General features: G+C 42.7%; 1 protein-coding gene across 7 annotated transcripts in view; it reads left to right on the plus strand.

The window, feature by feature from the left end:
- Positions 1 to 21,968, plus strand: part of LOC138739553 (CRACD-like protein) — a 138,604-nt gene that overhangs the window by 52,750 nt on the left and 63,886 nt on the right. For 5 of the 7 annotated variants that reach the window (XM_069891853.1, XM_069891856.1, XM_069891854.1 and 2 more), the window contains exon 2: positions 8,099 to 8,175. In XM_069891853.1, the coding sequence (XP_069747954.1) occupies positions 8,112 to 8,175 (64 nt within the window). In that variant the 5' untranslated portion in view covers positions 8,099 to 8,111. Of the gene's footprint in view, positions 1 to 8,098; positions 8,176 to 21,563; positions 21,663 to 21,968 lie in introns of those variants that run through there. The other 2 variants (XM_069891855.1, XM_069891857.1) reach the window with 2 other exon arrangements.

Raw genomic sequence — 21,968 nt, forward strand, 5'->3', positions numbered from 1 at the left:
TGGCCAAGCATTTCAATTCCACTCCCCAATCCCACACCAATGTGTCAGTCTGTGGCCTCATGCAGTCCAAACTGAGGCTACCCACAAATTTGAGGAACAACACCTGATATTTTATCTGGAAACCCTCTCCAACCAGAGGGCATTGACATCAACTTCTGCAATTTCAGTTAAGCCCTCCTCTGAGTCTCTTTCCCTATCTCTCTAACTCTCATCCTCCAGCTCCTCATTTCTTCCCCTCCCTCTCTGATCAGAGAGCTACCCTCTTACCACTATCATTTCCTCCTACCTTTATCCACCCATGACCTTTTACCTGTTGACCTGTCCTGTTCCCTCTCCCCACCACCTTTCTAAGTCAGGTGCCTGCCAGTTTACCTGATGCAAGGCCCAGGCCTGAAACGTTGGTTACCCTTTACTTCCTCTGGATGCTGTGCGACCTGCTGGGTGTCTTCAGCCCATTTGTGTCTTGCACCTGACCCCAGTCAGTGCCTGTAGACATTTGTGTTTAAACCCCGTTATAATCTTTATGGGTTTTAATGAGCTAATCTTTCTTCAGAACTGTGAAGAAAATGGATCTAATCTGCTTAAATTCTTATTCAAGAAAATTCTTCAGAATTAGTTGGGTAATCCTTCAGGGGAAACACCCAGAAATTCAGGAGGAACCCAGCCAGCCTTGCAGCATCCGTGGGAGGTAAAGATATACCACTGAGGTTTTGGGCCTGAATCCTTCTTCAAGGTTTAAGCAGAGAACAGGAAGGCTCAGACCACAGACAAAGCTGGCTGGGGGAAGGAGTCCACACCAACAAAAGGTGTTAATTGTATATGATAATAGGAAAGATGGGAATTGATTTTGGCTCTGTGAAAGGAGACACAGGGAAAAGGTGAGAGAGAGAGAGAAATAGTGCTGGGGGAAAGCGGAGGGTGGGGGGTTTAATGGAAACTGGAGAAGCTGATGTTAATGCCATCCGATTGGAAGGTGCCCAGATGGAAGATGAGGCATTGTTTCTCCAATTTGCAGGTGGACTCAATCTGGCAGTGCATGAGACAATGGACAGACATGTCAGCAAGGGAATGCAATGGAAAATTGAAATGTGTGGCTACTGGCACATCCACGCTTTTGCGGTGGACAGAGCCGTGGAGCTCAACAAAGTGATTTCCCAGTCTGCGCCCAGTCTCTCCGAGACACCACAACAGAAGCACCAGATGCAGTAGATGACCCCTTGCAGATTCACAAGTGAAATGTTGCTTCACTTGGAAGGATGGCTTGGCACCCCGAATTGTGGTGAGGGAGAAGGTGTGGGTGCAAGTGGAGCATCTCCTGCAGTCACATGGATAGTTGTCAAGGGGGCGATTGGTGGGGAGGGAGGAGTGGACAAGTGAGTCATCGAGGGAGTGTTTCCTGCAGACTGCGGGGAGGTGAGGGGAATATGTGTGTGGTGGTAGGGTTCATATAGTAGGCGGTGTAAATGGCAGAAGAGGATATGTTGTTCATGGAAGCTGGTGGGGTGGTAGGTAAGGTCAAGGGGAATCCTGTCCTTGTTGCACATGGGTGCGGAGGAGGCCAGGGCAGATGGAGTAATGGAGGATATGCGGGTGAGGGTTGGGTTCCTAAACCTTCAGTGCAAGTATATACTTCCTTTGGTGAAAATCAGATGTACAAAATATTCCAAGTGCTATCTCACCAGGACTCGAAATAATGGAGCAAGCCATCTCTACTCTTGTACTCAAATCCTCTAACAATTCAGTTTGGGGCATGTTAGGAGCGTATTTTCAACTGTTGGCATTTTCTTTCGTATTTTCTCTGATTTGCAGCATCGATACTGAGCAAACAAAGAACAGAGCAACATCTATTTATATTTTATCAGCTTTCTGCAGCTCTCTGCAGCTCCACACCAAAAGGTTTTGCTTCATGAAACTTGTTATGTGGGGGCCACAAGAAGGGCTCGCAATGGGATGTAATGCAAAGTTATTGTCAGCCGATTAACTTGGAACATCTCAATTATTCCAAACACACTGAAGGAAGAAAGTATGTTGGCTGGATATCCAGAGAGCTGCACAACAATGGGGGGAGATCACTCTGTTGAGCACCTCGGCTCTGTCCACTGTAATAGCGTGGATCTCCCAGAGGCCACCCATTTTAATTCTCCATTGCAATCCCTTGCTGACATGTCTGTCCATGGTCTCATGCCCTGCCAGACTGAGACTACCTGTAAATTGGAGGAAAACCAATTTGGAAAATCCAAAACCTCATCTTCTAACTGTGACCGGATGGCATTAATATCGACTTCTCTGGCTTTCATTAAACCCCCTCCCCACCCCCTTCTTCCCCTGTTGTCTCTCCTTTTCCTGTCTCCTTTCAGACAGACATGATAAATTCTCACATAGTCCCTTATCATATTCAATTGGTCTGGATTCTTCTCTCATTGTTTGAATTCTGAGACTTTCTGATATATCATGGTTCTGGCTTTTCTGATTTTGCTTTGAAGAAGGGCACAGGCCTGAAACGTTGGCAATGTATCTTTGTCTCCTATAGATGCTAAAAAGACCAACTGAGTTCCTCCAATATTACGATGTGTTTGCTGCAATCACAGCATTTGCAGCTTATTCTGTTTCATTCAGACAAAATATCTGATGCTTTGAGAGTCCAATGAAGACCCACGAGGAAAGATGCTTTTAATCCAATTAATAATTTTTATGGTAATTTACGAATTGAGACTAATTGGGAGTATAAACCTGAAAGTCATAACATTTTATTGTAGCTTATTATTGATGGAATGTTTACTTGATCTTTTCAGAGATCATGAGTAAACAAAATAGGATCTATTGCCTTATATTATAAGTAAGTCGTTAACATGAATTTCACGCAGGCAAATATGTGTGACAGCAGAAATTTACCATCACAAAATAGACCTTTCTGCAAAGATCTTCCTGCTATCTGCATTAGCTAGAATACGAGCTGTTTCTTGCCAGGGCATATGCTATATTCCAGCCTGGGTGGGGAACAACACCCAGAGGGCAAGCTTCGATGAGTCTTTGCGGCTCCTTTGAATACCAGGTTGTGTTGACGTCCAGATCCCAGAAGTTAACTGTTCATCTTGAATGATGTCATGAGAAAATAGACCAGAGTAGTCTGACGTTCAGTCTTGGACTTCGTGCGCTCAGCAGAATGCTTTGCTTGCTGGACAGAGCAATGGTTTAACACCAATGCAAGTTATGTTTGGCTGAATTAATTAAAATTAGTTCCAGCAATTTTACGCTTCTCCATCACCTTGCTCTTTGAATTTTGCTGAATCACAACCTACTAATGTTCAACTTTAGTTCACCTGGAACCTCTGATGAGGCAGGCTTGAAGCAGCCATCATGATGTGGTGCTCTTGGAAGGAGTCACGTGATGGAGTAGTGGCCGGACGGTGAACTCCAGCCCTCTCCAGAAAAGTCGGGAAAAACAAAGGAAAACACAAAGGCACAGAAATAAAAGTTACAGAAAAGTGAGTATAAAGGTGGAAAGAAGATGGTGACAAAAAAAGAAAAATCGAAAGCAACGGTAAGAAGAGAGGAAGAGAAGACAAAGGAGGAAAAAGGTGAAGGCCTTACCTGTCCGAAGAGGCCCGCTGCGGAGAGAGAAACCCGCTCCCTCAGGTCGGTAAATAATGGACTACAAAAATGGCTCGCTGAGCCGAGTAAAAGTGCGCAACCGCGCATGCGCGAGGAATCGCGCATGCGCGATGCGAATGAAAAAAAACACACCGACGGGAGGGGGGACCAGCTGGGGAGTTGATCTCCACAGCCGGCAACGACAGCTGCAGAACACCTGCAGCAAGAAGAGACCACAGAAGACAATAGAAACAAGAAAGAAGAGAAGGAAAGGGCACCAAAGAAACAACAGATGGCCAACCCAGAGGAAGAAGAAGAGGAAGAGGAAGAGTACAGTGAAATAGAAGAAGAAAAGAAAGGCAAGGTAAAGAATATACTTTCTCTTATTAAAGGATACATGGAGTCATTTAAAGAATGACAAACACAGGAATTTAAGGATTTAAGAAAAAGAATAAACAACACAGAAGAGAAAATGAATAAAATAGAGATGACCTTAACAGAAATGGGAAAGAAAATGGACAAGATGGAAGAGCGGGCAGTAGCAGCAGAAATGGAGGTAGAAGACTTAAAAAAGAAATTGGAGGAATCTAATAAAAAAACTAAAGAGACACAAGAACTACTAGCTCAAAAAATAGATACAATGGAAAATTATAACAGAAGAAATAACATAAAGATAGTGGGCCTTAAGGAAGATGAAGAAGGCAAGAATATGAGGGAGTTTATAAAAGAGTGGATCCCTAAGATCCTAGGATGTCCAGAACTACAGCAAGAAATGGAAATAGAAAGGGCACATAGAGTATTGGCCTCTAAACCACAACCACAACAAAAACCAAGATCTATTGTAGTAAAATTCCTAAGATATACTACAAGAGAAAAGGTACTGGAGAAGACAATGGAAAAAGTAAGAGAGGGCAACAAACCACTGGAGTATAAAGGGCAAAAAATCTTCATTTATCCAGATATAAGTTTTGAACTCCTAAAGAAGAGAAAAGAGTTCAATACAGCAAAGGCGATTTTATGGAAGAAAGGGTATAAATTTATACTAAAGCATCCAGCGGTATTGAAAATATTTATTCCAGGACAACAAAACAGACTATTCTCGGATCCAGAAGAAGCACGAAAATTTGCAGAACAATTACAAAAATAGACTGAGGGAGGAAGACGGGTAATGAGAGTTAAAATGATCACGATTGATATGTATGTGGGTAAAGACAAAAATAGACTGAGGGATGAAGACGGGTAATGAGAGTAAAAATGATCACGATTGATATGTATGCGGGTGAAGAGGTATAAGAGTGAATAGAGACAATGTGCATACGTGAATGTATCTGTACTTAGAGGAAAATATAGATAGTATAGACAAGAATTAATAAGGGAAGGTAATGGAATAGAGAGAATAAGGAGGGAACTAAAAGAATGACCTTTGTGACATATGAAAAGTGAAATCTTTTCTGGGGGAGGCGGGGTGGGGGGAAATAGCGGTCACTGCAAAATCAGTTGACGCTTGCGAGTGGATTCGCAAATCCAAATGGAGAGGGGAGATGTGGTTGTCCGACAAGGGATAAAGGACAACTCAGGAGGTGAAGGGGAGATTGGGGATAAATAAGATAGAAATAGGAGAATAAGGAAAATGTTAGATGTTGTAGGAATGTTGTCTTATAAAGAGTTGAAAATAAGAAAACAGAAATGGAAAAGGAGGAAAAGTAATGATGGAAAAACGGAAAGAGAAGATAAACAAAATATAAAAGGGCTACGCTGAACTATATGTCTTTAAATATTAATGGAATACATAACCAAATTAAAAGGAAGAAACTACCAAATTTAAATGAATAAATGTATTCCATTAGAAAAAATAACATATTGGTTAAGAAATAATATTGAAATATTCGAACAAGTATAGGAGCCTTACATTAAATACAATAGCGAAAACCTACCGGGGACAAACATTACCTAAGTTGATGGAAGGAGAAGGAAAGAAAAGAATGGACTCTGTAGAATTTCTGGTGTAATTTTGTTGAATGACAACATTGTCTGACTGGCTTAATGCAACCTAGATTGTATACCTAAAATGGATGAGGGGGGGGGGGGTGGGGGGGTGGCTTGGGAGGAGGGGGGGGGGGAGAAAAAGTCACTGTATATGTGTGAAAAAGAAATAGTGTATATCATGGCTAATGTGATTTATGGTGTGAAAAATAAAAAATTTAAAAAAAAATGATGTGGTGCTCTTTAACATTCTCAAAGCATGAAGTTGGAAGTCTGTTTGCCCGACTGGATATATCAATGAGTGCAAATGTTTGTTCACTCTCGCTCAATGAGTCCCCCCCCCCCCCATGATTGAAGATGATATCAGAGACCGCTGAAAGGTCTAAATTTATATACTTGAATAATCAGAAGAAATCAATAAATATTAAGCTGCTCTTAAAAAAAAGGGTGGATTGCTAGGCAATTGGCCACTTAAACTGCCAGACAGTGTGGTTAGAAGAAGAATCTGGAGGTGGGGGAGTTGATGAAAATGTGGAGAAAATAAAATGGGACTAATATAGGATCAGTGAAAATGGATGGTTGTTGGCCAGTGTGAACTTGACCTGCAGGGCTTTTTCCGCACTGTATGATTCCAAGTTGATTGAAGTCTAGAGTGGGCCCACTCAAGGCCTGTAAAACACAGAAATGCTGGATGAGCTCTTGAGGAAGGGCTCAGGCCAAAGCGCCGGTAATATATCTTTACCTCCTATGGATGCTGCGAGAGCTTCTGAGTTCTTCCAGTATTTCTGTAGTTTTTACGACCATCGCACCATCTGCAGACTTTCGAGTTTTACTCCACTCGAGGAATGGCTCTGGGTTGGCAAACAGGAAGGGGGGTGGGGGGGGGGGGAGGAACAGTTGGGTGTGTGGCCAGAGGACTGCTAGTGTGGAGATGAAGCCTGCCATCAGCAGCCTCAGGGCATGGTTAGTTTGGATGGTGAAGGTCAGTGTACGGGCCAGTTGGAAGAAGATGGAGATGGTGATGATCGGGATTGTAAGTGGAGGGGGGGGGTGGAGATTCAAAGATGGGCTGGGGTTTGGAGAATCAGGTGGGAGAAAAGTGGGTGGGGCACGTTCAGTATTATTGGGAGGGAAGAGGAGAGCGAAAAGGTGAAAGAAAAATGTTGGATCTCAGCCAGTGCTGAAGAAGTAGTTTTATGGGTGTGCCCAATGACGTGATTGCTCCCAGATAACTTGGCTTATATTCTCCCACAAGGAACTTTGAACGAAGAATGTAACAAGTTGGGTTAGGCCACTCAATGACGATATAAGTTGACATGCCGACAACATCTCATGCTGGGAGATCACAGTGAAACCTCTGAAGTGACCTAAAGGTGACTTGGATCATTGACAATTAATTATAATTTTCACTGTGTGGAAACTTGGTGCTTGTAATTTATTTTGATTTATTGTTTTATTTCCTATGTTATCTGCAACTGGATATCAAAAGTAATTTGCCGGCTATGAAGTGGTTTACATCAGAAAATGTGGTGTAATTCTGGGGAGGGGGCATTGGGAGAAGAGGGACTCTTTTTTTTCAGACCTTATGAATGCTTTTCTCTATGATTTTATATTCAATGTATTATTGTTATTATATTAATTGAGTCCTATATTCTATATTTTCTTAAAACTTAAATAAAATATTCGATAAAAAAGAAAATGTGGTGTATGTAGCATTCACTCACACCCTCCATTGTGGACCAGCACGTTATGTCATACTTGTTGTTCACTACTTAAATACGAGTTGACTTGGGCTTTTACTGGATTTTGTTGCACCTTACACTAAACAATTCAACTCAACGTACAGTGAAGTGGGAAGGCACAGTGGTGGAGTTGCTGCCTCACAGCTCTCATAATCCAGGTTCGGTCCTGATCCCGCCGCTGCTTTGTCGTTCTTCCACGTGCTTTGACTCCTTCCCACATCTCAAAGATGTGTGGGTTGGTAATCAACTGACCACTTTAAATTACCCCAAGTGTTGGGGAGTGGTAGAATTGAAAGGAATGTAGGGAGAGTAGGTTACAAGGAAAATGATTGGGGAACCATTGGGTGCTTGGCCTCAAATTCCGTAAGGGAACGTGGAAATATACAAGGTAAGTATTGAAGCCACCTGGGTTGTCAGGAGGAGTGAGCTGAATGAAACGGACGCATTCCAAGTTATGACCAGCTTCTCCTGGGTTACTCTTCTCTGGATGGTGCATTTGAATCACTCTGGTCGAAGTTTGAAGCAGTATGTTTCCTATCATTGTTGCTTCTAATCACTGTAGAAATGCAGGGCCTTACACAGAAAGAGTCCAAGTACAGTCACTGGGCAAGACTTCCATTCTTCATGAAGGCATAGCGTAACTTGTCAACACCTTCAGAAAAACAGGGGGAAAGTGAGGAATTAGTGGAGAAGGACGAGGTTAACACAATTATTGTCGGTATGATCTTTGAAATAATATGATTCAGAAAAAAATAACCATCCCTTGTGTGTTTCTTTCCCAGTGAGAAGACTCCGATGGCTACTGGTTTGACGGACATCAAGATGCAGGAATCTGAAGAACCCACTGAAGGTAGTTCAGGTACCATCTGTATGTTTAGGTTTAATTGTCCTATTATACCAAGTACGTTGAGAAGGGATCTTCCACGGACAGTCTAACAGATTGCGACGCGCGTTCATACAGCCATGTAAAGAGTGCAATTTACAGAGCAGAGAGTTGCAATGAAAAGAAAGATCCATTAGTATCAAGGAAAGGCTTGATGTAAATGGCTCTACAGGTACTCCCCGACATGCGTCCGTGTTCCCTTCTGGATGATTGGTCATACCTCGGAATGAATGGAAGGAAATCAATTATTTTGCTTCAGTATCAGTTGGGGAATTGCCCTACCTGTGGTACTGAAGTAAAACGATCGGTTTCCTTCCATTCTCCATCTCCGAATCCTTCTCATTCTCTCTGCTGCTGCGGTACCCGAGGGCATCCTGCAGACTCTACTGGCCTTGAAAATCTGCCTGACTGTCAGAATATTGAGCAACAAAATTAGAAAAAATGAAAGAGATGAAATATAGTGGAATATCTCAACATGGTGGCCAACAAGGCCAGCTCTCGTATATAGACCTGATTTTTCTTAAAAAAAAAATATTTTGTTCATATGCATGGATGGACAACGTCAGGGAGTACCTATATTGTGAAGCTTAGGAGCCTATGGATGGGGGGTGGGGGGGTAGAGTAATCTTTAAGCTTGATGCTTTTGCCCTCTTGAGCCTTCTTCCTGTTAGGGAGAGGGAGAAGAGAGTGTGTCTATGATGGGTTCAGCAGAATTGAAGGGCATCTACTTAGAACAGAGATGCTTAGGAATTTCTTCAGCTAGAGGATGATAAACCTATGGAATTTGTTGCCACAGGCAGTTGTGGAGGCCAGGACATTGGGTGTATCCAAGACAGAGATTCTTGATTCTCCGAGGCATCAAAGGTTTTGTAGAGAAGGGTGGGCAGTGGGACTGAGTGAGGAAATGGATCAGCTCATGATTGAATGGCAGGGAAGACTTGATGGGATGAATGACCTATTTCTGCTCCAGTGTCTTATGGTCTAATGTTTAGGAAGATATGGATGTGTGCTTTTGTTTTTAACCAAAGATACTTTAAGTGCTGATGTGGTTGAAGTAATTATGGTCAGAGTCACAGGCTAAAAAAGATCCAGGTAATGTCAATGGGTGTAGTCCATTGTAGATGCATCACAACAGAGAAATTCTGTTTTAATACGGTGAAGATTGGGATAAAGTAAAGCCATGTCATCACACTAATCGTCTTGGCAACCTTCCTGGCAGCAAGGTTTTTATTGTCTCATCGAGCTACCTGCTGCACAGGTTAAATAGGAAAATGGTCAACTGTTGTCATCTCCAATCCAAAAGCAATTTGCTCAATGCCAATCAGTTCATGGTGCATGTTGGTGCTTGCCTGGGTCTGCGTCACACTTGAGCCTTACATAATAAATCCACCAGATAAGGGCTTCTTGCAGTGTGCTCCACTCTGTCACACTGGGGCCAACACCACCCTGTCACCCTGAGGCCAACATGCCCCCACCCTGGGGCCAGTGCACCCCCACACCGAGGATAATATGCCCCCACCCTGCCACACCGGGGCCAACCTGGACTCTCATCTGCTTTGAAGGCCAAGGCATCTTAGAGTGGGGGCCTCCAGTGCTGGGGAGGTGGCACCAATGCAGACTCTGCAAAAACCTCCCAAACCTTTGGCAGGATTGGCAAACCAATGGGTCAGGGCTAGCAGCAAGGCTCTGCTCGTCATCAACCGGCTGCAGCGCACAGGCCACCTCGTCTACACACCAGGAAAATGACACTGAAGTAGGTGGGCTCCTTCCAACCAAGAGATGTCTAGGGGAAAAGGAAAATGGTTCAATGTCTCCTTGTAAAGCTGCATCATTCTTACTGTGACAGGCGAGCCTTTGCCTTGTGTGGTTCATTATAGCAATAATTTCTTACTTTACTATCAGCCTTTCAAAGTGAGCACAGTCTTAGAAAGGAAATAAGCACACACAGTTTGACAAGTGTACTTGCTTAGTGATAATAATATCAGATTCTTCCACAGAGGAAGTGGTTGAGATAGGTACAATGACCACAGTTCAGGGATATTTGGACGGGTACATGGATCAGAAAGGTTTCATAGGGATATGAGATAAAAACGGGCAAATGGGACTAGCTCAGGTAGGCAGCATGGAGCTGAAGGGCCTGTATAACTCTATGAATGAGCCATGAAAATTCCTTGGTCTGTCTGAGCCATTGTTACAATGCCTCTCCTATCTGAAGCAGTATTATACTCATGCAGTGTCGAGTGTTTAATGATCTGCAGAAGCCAAGTATTGGCTTTTGTAGTGACTGAAATTGTTTGTTTATTCTGATTCACTAACAGTAAAATATGTTCTGTGTATTTTGAAAGCTAATATGTTTGGCTTCATCAATCAGAATGAATTGATTTGACTTGTCCTTTTCACATGCACAAATACAATTAAAAAAAAACCGTAGACGCTGTGTGACCTGCCAAATTTTTCCAGCACTTTTGTGAATCCTCTATCTCATTGTTGTTTGAGATCTGGTCTATGATGGTAATGTCACCTACAAACCTGTGGACTGAGCTGAAGCAGTGCTTTGCCAGATAGTCATGAGTGTTGGTAAGGATAGCAAGGGGCTGAGTACCCAGCCTGGTGATCATTGTGGAGGTGGTGACTTCACCAGTCCTCGTTGCTTGCAATCTGTAGCTCAGAAAGTCAAGCAGAGGTGGACGATGATGCTTGTGTCTAGGATTTTTGGGATGAGTTTGTTTGGGTCAATGGTGCTGAAGGCAGAGCCGTAGTTAATAACTTGGAGACTGACTTTGGTATCCTTGAAATCCAGCTGTTGCAGGGTAGAGTGCACAGTGACTTGCATGGAATCGATGGAATGGTAGTGAGAAGCTGACTGGGCGGCTGGAATTTGCAGGTGATGACCAGCCTTTTAAAGCACTGGATGTTTGAGGCACTGAGTGATATTCATCAAGGTGCATTGCCTTACTTTCCTTTAGTACAGCTACTGAGAAAATAGTGGACTTAATAAAGCATGTGGGAACATCAGCTTGTGGCAAGGGTGGTTGTTACATAGTCAGGATAATGTGAACTATTTTGTATGTACATAAGAATATACCCTTCTCACTGTCGTAATTGTAGTGCCCCACTGTGGGACGTATGTATATATACGTGAGTGTGTGAACAGTTTCCTATGGTGGTGGAAGGCATCAGTAAGTGAAATCTCTTCTGTTACTTGAATCTTGCATCTCTAAGTTATTTAAGAAGCCTCCCCAGTAACACAGAGACCTAATGTGGTGGCAGCGGGATAAGAGAAGAAGAATAAAGCCATACAATTGATTGTAAGTCACTGAAATACGAAGGGGAAGAAGAGAAAAAACATTACTAAAACAAAATGGCTGGAGCAGTTCACCCAGTGATGTGCGGGGAGGCTGAAGATATTGTTGAATCATTAAAAAAGTTTCAGTAGAAGTGGAATTCGGCATTTTCAAAAGCTATTTCAAAATTTTAACAGCAGAAAAGGTCAGTTATATACTTCTCTGGACAGGGGAGCGAGGCCTTGACTTATTTAAAATGACCCAGAGCAGATATTTGAAAAGTTTGCTTCTCACCTTGAACCCAGAATTAAACACTATGAATTTCAAGGCTTAATACAAGAGACTGATGAAACTGTTGATAACTACCTCACTAGACTAAAAATTGTTGCTGCAAAATGCAGATTTAAGGATATGGAGGAAAGATTAGTTGATTAACTAATATGGGGGAATGCCCATCCTGAAGTGCAAAAGTTGCTTATAGGGAAGGATAGCTTGAAGATGGCCAAGGGTATAGACACAGCCAGAGCCTTCGAAGCTATGAGGATGCAAATGAAATCCCTATTTACGCAAACCCACTGTTATGTCTCTGTGTTACTTGGGAAGCTTCTTCAATAACTTAGACATGCAAGATTCAAATAACAAAAGAGACCAATGCTTGAAGCCGTCATTAAAGATGAAATAGTGAAACTTTTGGAACGTAAGGGTTCAATCAGGCAGACGCAGCATGGTTTTAGAAAGGGAAGATCTTGTTTGACAAACTTGTTAGGATTCTTTGAGGATATAATGGGTGTGGTGGATAGAGGGGAACAGGTTGATGATGTCTATTTGGATTTCCAGAAAGCGTTTGATAAGGTTCCGCACAAGAGACTTATCAGTAAGTTACAGGAAAGTGGAGTCCGGGGAAGTATATTGGCCTGGATTGAAAATTGGTTGTCTGACAGGAGCCAGAGAGTCGGGATAAATAAGAGTTTTTCAGGTTGGCAGAGAGTGGTAAGTGGGGTGCCGCAGGGGTCAGTGTTAGGCCCACAACTGTTCATCATTTACATTGATGACTTGGAGGAGGGGACAAAATGTGGTGTAGCCAAGTTTGCGGATGACACCAAATTGAGTGGAAGAGCAAATTGTAATGAGGATGTGGAGAGTCTGCAGAGGGATATAGTTAAGCTGGATGAGTGGGCAAAGGTCTGGCAGATGGAGTACAATGTTAGTAAGTGTGAGGTTATCCACTTTGGCAAGAAAAATAAAAGAGCTGAATATTATTTAAAGGGTGAAAAACTACAGCATGCTGTTGTACAGAGGGACTTGGGAGGGCTTGTGCATGAATCGCAAAAAGTTAGGTTGCAGGTGCAGCAGGTTATTAAGAAGGCAAATGGAATGTTGGCCTTCATCGCTAGAGGAATTGAATTCAGGAGTAGGGAGGTAATGTTGCAACTGTATAAGGTACTGGTGAGACCGCACCTGGAGTACTGTGTCCAGTTCTGGTCTCCATATTTGAGGAAGGATATACTGGCTTTGGAGACGGTCAGAGGAGGTTTACTAGGTTGATCCCTGGGATGAAGGGGTTGACTTATGATGAAAGATTAAATCATCTAGGATTGTATTTGCTCAAGTTCAGAAGAATGAGAGGAGATCTTATAGAAACATATAGGATTATGAAGGGTATGGATAGGATAGATGTAGGAAGGTTTTTTGAGCTGGCCGGGGAAACTAAAACGAGAGGACACAGTCTCAAGATTCGGGGGGAGTAGATTTAGGACAGAGATGAGGAAAAATAGTTTTTCCCAGAAAGTAGTGAATGTTTGGAATTCTCTAACCAGGGAAGTGGTTGAGGCTGCTTCATTAAACATATTTAAAATTCGGTTAAATACATTTTTACATGATAGAGGAATTAGGGGATATGGGGAGAAGACAGGTAGGTGGAGTTAGGTCATAAATTAGATCAGCCATGATCATATTGAATGGCGGAGCATGCTCGATGGGCCATTTTTGGCCTACTCCTGTTCCTACTTCCTATGTTCCTATGACTGATACCTTCCACCATCTCAGGAAACTGTTCACACAGACACATATGCCCCACAGTGGGGCACTACAATTACTACAGTGAGAAGGGTGTATTCTTACTCAGTTACAAAGTTGTTCACATTATCCTGACTATATAACGTCCCTCCTTCTCAAGATAAAGAAAAATTTAGCATTCTTTATCATTTTCTTTCAAGTGAAACTTAAGTAATTGAACTTGTACACTAGTTTATTTACACAATTATGTTTAAATAGTTCTTCTCGATATAGCACTGCCGGCAGTATGTTGCTTTGCCATCTTATGGATTTGGCTGTGACTGTTGGGCTGTGTTGCTGGTACACATGTAGGTGATATAGCTTGTTGTGTTTCACCTGACAACTGCTATGTTGATGTTTTGGTATTAGTGGTTGTGGTCTCTTCACTTGATATTGGTGTTGCTGGTATTAAATCTTTCTGCTTCATCATATCTTATGTTGGCTGGATGCGAATTCTGTTCCTCCTCAGCTGATTGCCAGAGTCTGTCTCGACAATGTATGATCTTGGTGTCTCACCTTCTCTGATGACCTTTGCATGTTTTAACATAGGCTCTTGAATATGTACATGCTGCCCTCTGAAGAGCTCTGACAATGTTTGTCTATGTTTGTTATAATGCTGGTGTCTTTCTTTTTGCAAGTCCGCCAGATTTCTGGTTTCTTCCTGGTCGTCTGGAGGGTATATTTTGCTTGGGAGAGTTGTTTTATATCTCCTGCCATTTAGATTTTCTGTTGGGACTTCATGTCAGCCCTTAAAGGTGTTGCTCGTAATGATAGAAGAGCTAGGTATGTGTCTTCTTTTGTTTCGTGACACTTAACTAGTGTGCGTTTCACAGTTTGCACTTGTCTTTCAATGAACCCATGACCTTTGGGGTAGTATGGGGATGATGTAGTGATAACAAACCCATACTCTGCAGCCAGCTTTCTGAATCCTTGTGACATGAACTATGTTCCATTGTGACGTATTACTTCCTCGTGTGTTCCTTGTTCAGCAAGGAATGCTCTCATTTCTGAGGTGATAATTGACGCTCTTGGGTCTTTCACCCTTTTGACAAATGGAAACTGTGAGTAGTTACAGGCTACTATTAAATACCGCTTTTGATTCTCGATGAACAAATCTGCTCCCACTTGTAATAATAGTGTTCGTGTCTGCATGGCAACTAGCAATGCCTGACTGTTTGATTAGACTTGGCAGGGAGCAGGACACACAGTATGCAGATCTTTAATGGAGGTTTGCAGCCTCATGGCCTACCTCTTGGTGCTGTTTACAACAACTTTAAAGTAGAACCTTTTCCTTCATCCATGTGTTATCTAAGAACTCACACATATGAATACAAGATGAAACATGGTGTCAGAAGTGGGATGAATGAAATTAGAAGGAAATACTTTAAAAGGTAAAATTTAAAGTCAGCAACTGATCAGTGAAGAGAAGCTAACACAGAGAAAAATGGAAGGATTATATCCACCAGCGAAACTTCAGCTGACATTTGAGAGGCACAAATTTTTAAGATGTGTATAGAAAATGGAAGAAAGTATTGATCAGTATGTGACTGAATTGAGAAACAGAAGCAAAATGTGTGAATTTGGTGGACTGACCGACTCACTGATAAAAGACAGACTTGTGTGTGGAATTCCAGATAATTGTCTAAGGGAAAGACTGCTAAGAGAGTAAAATCTAGACCTGAAAAAAGCCATAGGACTATCTGGAGCTGCAGAAACTGTAAAATTGCAGGCAAAAGAGCTGTTCAGTGAAACTAATGCAACATGGATGCAGTTAGCAAGAACAGACATAGACCGTTTAACAAAAAGCGGGTCAAAGTGGAAAGAGAGACTTGGCCAGTGAACAAAAATGATACGGACAATCGAAAGCCATTATGTCGATGCGGTACACAACAACAACCAAGAAAGTGTCCAGCATATGGTAAAACATGCTATACGTGCAACAAAAGCAACCATTATGCCCGTTGCTGTAGGAGTTAAGTGCAACAAAGCAAGGTTCATGCAGAAGATGAAAGGGGGATCGAGGAATTCTATGAAGATGTGACTGAAAATAAGAAAGAAAACAGAGACTGGACATTGAGATTAAAAATGAATGATATATTCTTTGGCTTGGCTTCGCGGACGAAGATTTATGGAGGGGGTAAAAAGTCCACGTCAGCTGCAGACTCGTTTGTGGCTGACAAGTCCGATGCGGGACAGGCAGACACGATTGCAGCGGTTGCAGGGGAAAATTGGTTGGTTGGGGATGGGTGTTGGGTTTTTCCTCCTTTGCCTTTTGTCAGTGAGGTAGGCTCTGCGGTCTTCTTCAAAGGAGGCTGCTGCCCGCCGAACTGTGAGGCGCCAAGATGCACGGTTTGAGGCGAGATCAGCCCACTGGCGGTGGTCAATGTGGCAGGCACCAAGAGATTTCTTTAGGCAGTCCTTGTACCTTTTCTTTGGTGCACCTCTGTCACGGTGGCCAGTGGAGAGCTCGACATATAACACGATCTTGGGAAGGCGATGGTCCTCCATTCTGGAGACGTGACCCATCCAGCGCAGCTGGATCGTCAGCAGCGTGGACTCGATGCTGTCGACCTCTGCCATCTCGAGTACTTCGACGTTAGGGATGTAAGCGCTCCAATGGATGTTGAGGATGGAGCGGAGACAACGCTGGTGGAAGCGTTCTAGGAGCCGTAGGTGGTGCCGGTAGAGGACCCATGATTCGGAGCCGAACAGGAGTGTGGGTATGACAACGGCTCTGTATACGCTTATCTTTGTGAGGTTTTTCAGTTGGTTGTTTTTCCAGACTCTTTTGTGTAGTCTTCCAAAGGCGCTATTTGCCTTGGCGAGTCTGTTGTCTATCTCATTGTCGATCCTTGCATCTGATGAAATGGTGCAGCCGAGATAGGTAAACTGGTTGACCGTTTTGAGTTTTGTGTGCCCGATGGAGATGTGGGGGGGCTGGTAATCATGGTGGGGAGCTGGCTGATGGAGGACCTCAGTTTTCTTCAGGCTGACTTCCAGGCCAAACATTTTGGCAGTTTCCGCAAAGCAGGACGTCAAGCGCTGAAGAGCTGGCTCTGAATGGGCAACTAAAGCGGCATCGTCTGCAAAGAGTAGTTTACGGACAAGTTTCTCTTGTGTCTTGGTGTGAGCTTGCAGGCGCCTCAGATTGAAGAGACTGCCATCTGTGCGGTACCGGATGTAAACAGCGTCTTCATTGTTGGGGTCTTTCATGGCTTGGTTCAGCATCATGCTGAAGAAGATTGATATATATACATTTCAGTTAAATTGGGTACTGGAGCACAAATTAATGCAATATCAGAGAGAGATTTTAAGAAGTATAGATCCAGACCAAAGATGTATGGAACAAAAGTGAAGGTGACAGGATATTCAGGTACTGATATACCAGGGCAAGGAGAATGCATGGTCAAAGTGAAACACAAGGACAAAGAGCGCATGCTAGCATTCATAGTGGTACCAAAGGATGTACAGGCCATACTAGGTTTAACACCCTGTGAGAAACTGTACCTGGTAAAAAGAGTCCTCATTGTGGAAAGCGAAGAAGAGACAGTCTATGAGGAACTCATGAAAGAGTACTATGACCTATTTCACGGTCTAGGCTGTTTTCCAGGAGAAGGTGAAAGGGAGATCGTGTTTCTCAATTCAGTCACATACTGATCAATACTTTCTTCCATTTTCTATATAGATGTGAAAAATCTGTGCCTCTCAAATATCACATTACGTTTAGGTGTGCAGTATGCCTCAAACTGTACCATTATTTTTTCCAGTTTCATTTTGTCTCCTTCAGCAGGAAATGTGAAGTTATTATACACGTCCAGGGCTTCCTCACCCATGACATGTGAGAAAACTGATGGTTTAACTTTATCACTTTTCTCATCAGCTCCGACTGCCACTAAATACAATCCAAAATGCTGCTTAAATCTGTTCCAATTTTCAACCACATTACCTGCATGATCAGAGTGGATAAATGTGTGCCACCAATAATACATCCATGCAGAAAAGTTCCATTTGCAGTTTAAAAGCAACTAAAAGCAGAGTTGGACAGGATGAAAAGCCTGAACATGATTCAGAAGATATATGAGCCAATGGAGTGGGTGAGTTCACTCGTTATTGTGGACAAAAAGAATGGAAAGCTTAGAATTTGCCTGGATCCAAGAGATCTAAACAGAGCCATAAAAAGAGAACACTTTAAGCTTCCAATGTGTGAAGAAATCATGTCACAGTTTGAAAGTGCAAAGTTTTTAAGCAAGTTAGATGCATCATCAGGATTTTGGCAGTTAAAATTGGATGAGGCAAGTTCAAGACCGTGCATATTCAATAGTCCATTTGGCAGATACAGATTCTTAAAGTGACCATTCGGAATTGTCTCAGCTGCTGAAGTGGATCACAAAACTATCCATATGGTCTACGAGCACCTGGACGGAGTTGATACTTCAATGGATGACATCACAATATGGGGAACCACGAGAATGGAGCATGATGAGAGATTAAGGAAAGTGCTGGAAGCAACAAGGAAAGCAAATCTGAAGCTGAATAGAGAGAAATGCCAACTCGGGGTGACAGAATTAACATTTGTAGGAGATATTAATTGGCAGTGAGGGCATCAGACCAGATCCCAGAAAGGTGTCCACCATTGGGAACATGCAAAGACCTCAATGCAAAAAGGACATACAGAGATTTAATGGAATAATAATATAGTTGACATGGATAAATTCATCTCCAACCTCTCAGAAAAGATGGCTCCACTGAGAAGACTATCAGAAAAGAACATTGAACGGGAGTGGAATCATGAGCACGAAGTCATGGAGTGAACTAAAGAAACTGCTCACAGAGGAACCAGTTCTGAGGGTTTATGACCCAGCGAGAGCCATCAAGATATCATCAGATGCATCACGTAGTGGGCTTGATGCAGTTCTTCTATAAAAATATGATGACTGGTAACCCATGGTGTATGCATCACGCTCAATGACAACGTGGAGACACGATACGCTCAAATTGTAAAAGGAGCTGCTCAGATCACATTTGCTTGTGAAAGATTTCATCATTTTGTGTGAGGACAAGTAATCAGTGTAGAGACTGACGATAAGCCCTTGATTGCATTGTTCCAAAAGTCATTAAATGAATGTCCACTTAGAATACAAAGAATGATGTAACACTATACACTGAATGTGGTGTACACTCCGGGTAAGCTAATGTACAGAGCAGACACGTTGTCTAGAGCTGTTGACACGAGAGAGTCCGCAAACACTAAAATGGATGAAGACTTGAATGCCTTCATGGACATGATCACAAGTGCACTGCCCATATCAGATGCAAAAATGGAACTCATAAAGTCAGAGACAAAACAAACTTATGGACTCAGAATCCTTAGTGAAGTCCAACCAAGATCATGCACCATTCAACAGATGAAAGTGCTGTTCTGCGAAGAAATCGTCGAGACCTTCAAATGGGACCAGCCACAGTAGATGGAAAGACGGATTCTGTTGAACAACCTGAATGCACATCTGAAAGACATCGTCTAAGGCAACAACTCAGATTCAAGGACAATCAATTAGGAGATTGTCAAGACAGGTGAATCGTCCTAAGAGACTCATGTTCTCTGGGAACATCTGGCAGTAGAGTCTGAGTGGAAGGACTCTGCTTTGAGATCCAGTATCCAGCTTCACCTTTAGGTTAAATATCGTTCTGGATGGTCCTCTGTATTTGGATCCTTGTGTGCAACTCGCTTCCTTCTTTCATCTCACCCGACATCTCGTGTATGGATTCTATGTCCAGTATCTGGGTGTTAAGAGTCCTGATTGTTGTTTCCTTTTATGTGGTGGATCTTCTCCTTGTCTTTTTTCTTCACTGGTATTACTGAGCATTTAACTTGCAAATATGGACCCTTTTGTGCTGGTTGCTTCTAATGAGGAGTGAATGTTATCTGAAGTTGGACTTGGCAACTGTGAAGAACCAGCGAAAATGTGAGACTGGGAAGGTAAAATGCAGATGGCAGTATTCTTGACTTCTTGACCCTCTAGGTCATTAAGTTTGCACACGTGAGGGAAGTTGTTGGTGTAGTCCAAAGAAATAACTGCAGTGTACGCTATAGGTGATGCACACAGCTGCCATGGTGCTCTGTAATGGAGGGGATGCCAACCAAGCAGGTAATCATGCAGTGTGGTAGTTTCTTGAGCACGTTTGTGCTATCAACAAGGTTGGATGGCTTTGAAATGGCAGCTTTTGCAAAAATGGAATGAACAATTTCTACAATGGGGAATGTTCTATAGATGGCAACAATTGCAAGCGAATGATCACCAAAGTGAAGGTGTGCAAAACCAGTGCAAAAATCAGCCATGCACCTTCGAGTAACCCTGACATTCACCTGTATTGGTTCTCGTACATCTGATTTCAGACTTACTGTCAGAGTACACATACATGACATCACATACAACCCTGAGATTCTGTTTTCTTGTGGGCAAGGGAGAATTACCACAGTTTCATAGTGCAAAAAAAAAGTACATAACGTACACATAAACAAATAAAGAAATGTAAAAAACAAAGTGAATGCAGAGAGAATTAAAAAATCAATAAAGTGCAAGAGTCCTGAAATGAGTCCCTGATTGAGTTTGTTGTTGAGGAGTCTGATGGTGGAGGGGTAGCAACTGTTCCTGAACCTGGTGAGTCTTGTGGCACCTGAAACTCTTTCCTGATGACAGCAGCGAGAACAGAGTACGTGCTGGTCGGTGTGGATCATTGATGATTGCTGCTGCTCTCCCCTGGCAGCGTTCCTTGTAGATGTTCTTGATGGTGGGCAGGATTTTGCCTGTGATGTCCTGGGCTGTCCACTATCTTTTGCAGGGCTTACGCTCCAGTGTATTGGTGTCTCCACACCAGACTGTGATGCACCCAGTCAGCACACCTTCCACCACACATCTAAAGAAATGTGCCAGGGTTTCGATGTCATACAAAACGCCGCAAACTCCTGAGCAAGTAGAGGCACTGGCATGCGTTTTTCTCGATGCCATTGGTGTGATGGGTCCAGGAAAGATCTTCTGAGATAGTGACTAAGTTGAGAAATTGATTTTGTGTTCAATCAAACAATATATTCTTGGGCACCACACCTTATTTCTTAACAATTACTTAATATTCACTCTCTCTCGCGCGTGCATGAGTGATATCCGCAGCACGTCATTGCAGTGACATCGACTATCTTGCAGCACACGATCTGAGATGAGTGTAAAATCATGAGTTGATGTATAAATTTATGTCGTTGTTCCATCTTTTTTCATTTTTGTGAATTGCTGTCATACACACAAATTGCAGCTTTAATTTCACTTCACGCTATATGCTGTTCTGCAGTGGCTTGACAAGCGGGGAGAATGCAGGCAAGGCAATCAGTGGGATTTCAGCTCCTTGGCTGCTGCCTGATATGGTAATCATACCTTTGAAGCCATGATCACATCCTCAGTGCTGGTGGGTGGCACATGATTAGGACTTTAAACAAAGTAAATAGCTTCTTATGGCCAATTACAATTTGAGAGGTGTTACTATGCAGGTAAAACATCTCAGATAAAAGGCAGGGACACTCTCTGTGAATACTCCCACAGGATTCAATGATGATCCAGCAGTCTTGCGTCATTTAAAGGGGGTAATGAGTTGATTGTCAACTCCATTGTACAATGTACGTATGCACCCAAATTCTTACTTGCTGTCGCTGAACAGTCTTTTGTTTTAAAAAAAAATCTACAATAGTGCAGAGCTTTGGCAAAAGCATTTTCAGAATAATCTGTACATTATTAGTCTCCTTATTTATGGAAGAATATACATGCTTTGAAGCAGTTCTGAGAATTTCAGTGGACTGATAGCTGGAACATGGCAGCAGACTTGAAATAAAAGATTGGACAGGCTAAGCTTGTATCTGTTGGGATTCAAAAGACTGTGATAAGACTCAGATCTAAAAGATCCTAAGGGTGGATGTGGAGAGGATATTTTTCCTTCTATTGTCAGGGAGCACTGAAGATGCAGTCGATTTGTGAAAGATTTCATCCTTACAATTAATCTTCAACACAAGGAAAAAGCAACTAAAAGCACTAACATAAAAGCATGAATTTGAAATAGGAGCCTGCTCTGCCATACAATAAGGTAAAGGTAAAGGTTCCATTATAATACTACACTTAGAATGTAAGGACAGTTTGGAGGAGGTAGGAGGTGTAGCTGTAGGTGCAGCATTTCCTGCAGTCGCAGGGGTTCCAAGGGGGAAAGTAGTGGGATGAGATGAGTAGACAAGGGAACAATGGATGGAGCAGAAGGAGGAGAGGGGAAGATGTGTTGAGTGGTAGGATCACACTGTAGGTGGCAGAAATTGCAGTGGATAATATATTGGATGCAGATCCTGGAGGGGTGGTAGGTGAGGACCAGGGGAATCCTTTCCATGTTGCATCTAGGAGC

Source organism: Narcine bancroftii, chromosome 7, assembly GCF_036971445.1.
Source record: "Narcine bancroftii isolate sNarBan1 chromosome 7, sNarBan1.hap1, whole genome shotgun sequence".
Taxonomy (NCBI): Eukaryota; Metazoa; Chordata; class Chondrichthyes; order Torpediniformes; family Narcinidae; genus Narcine; species Narcine bancroftii.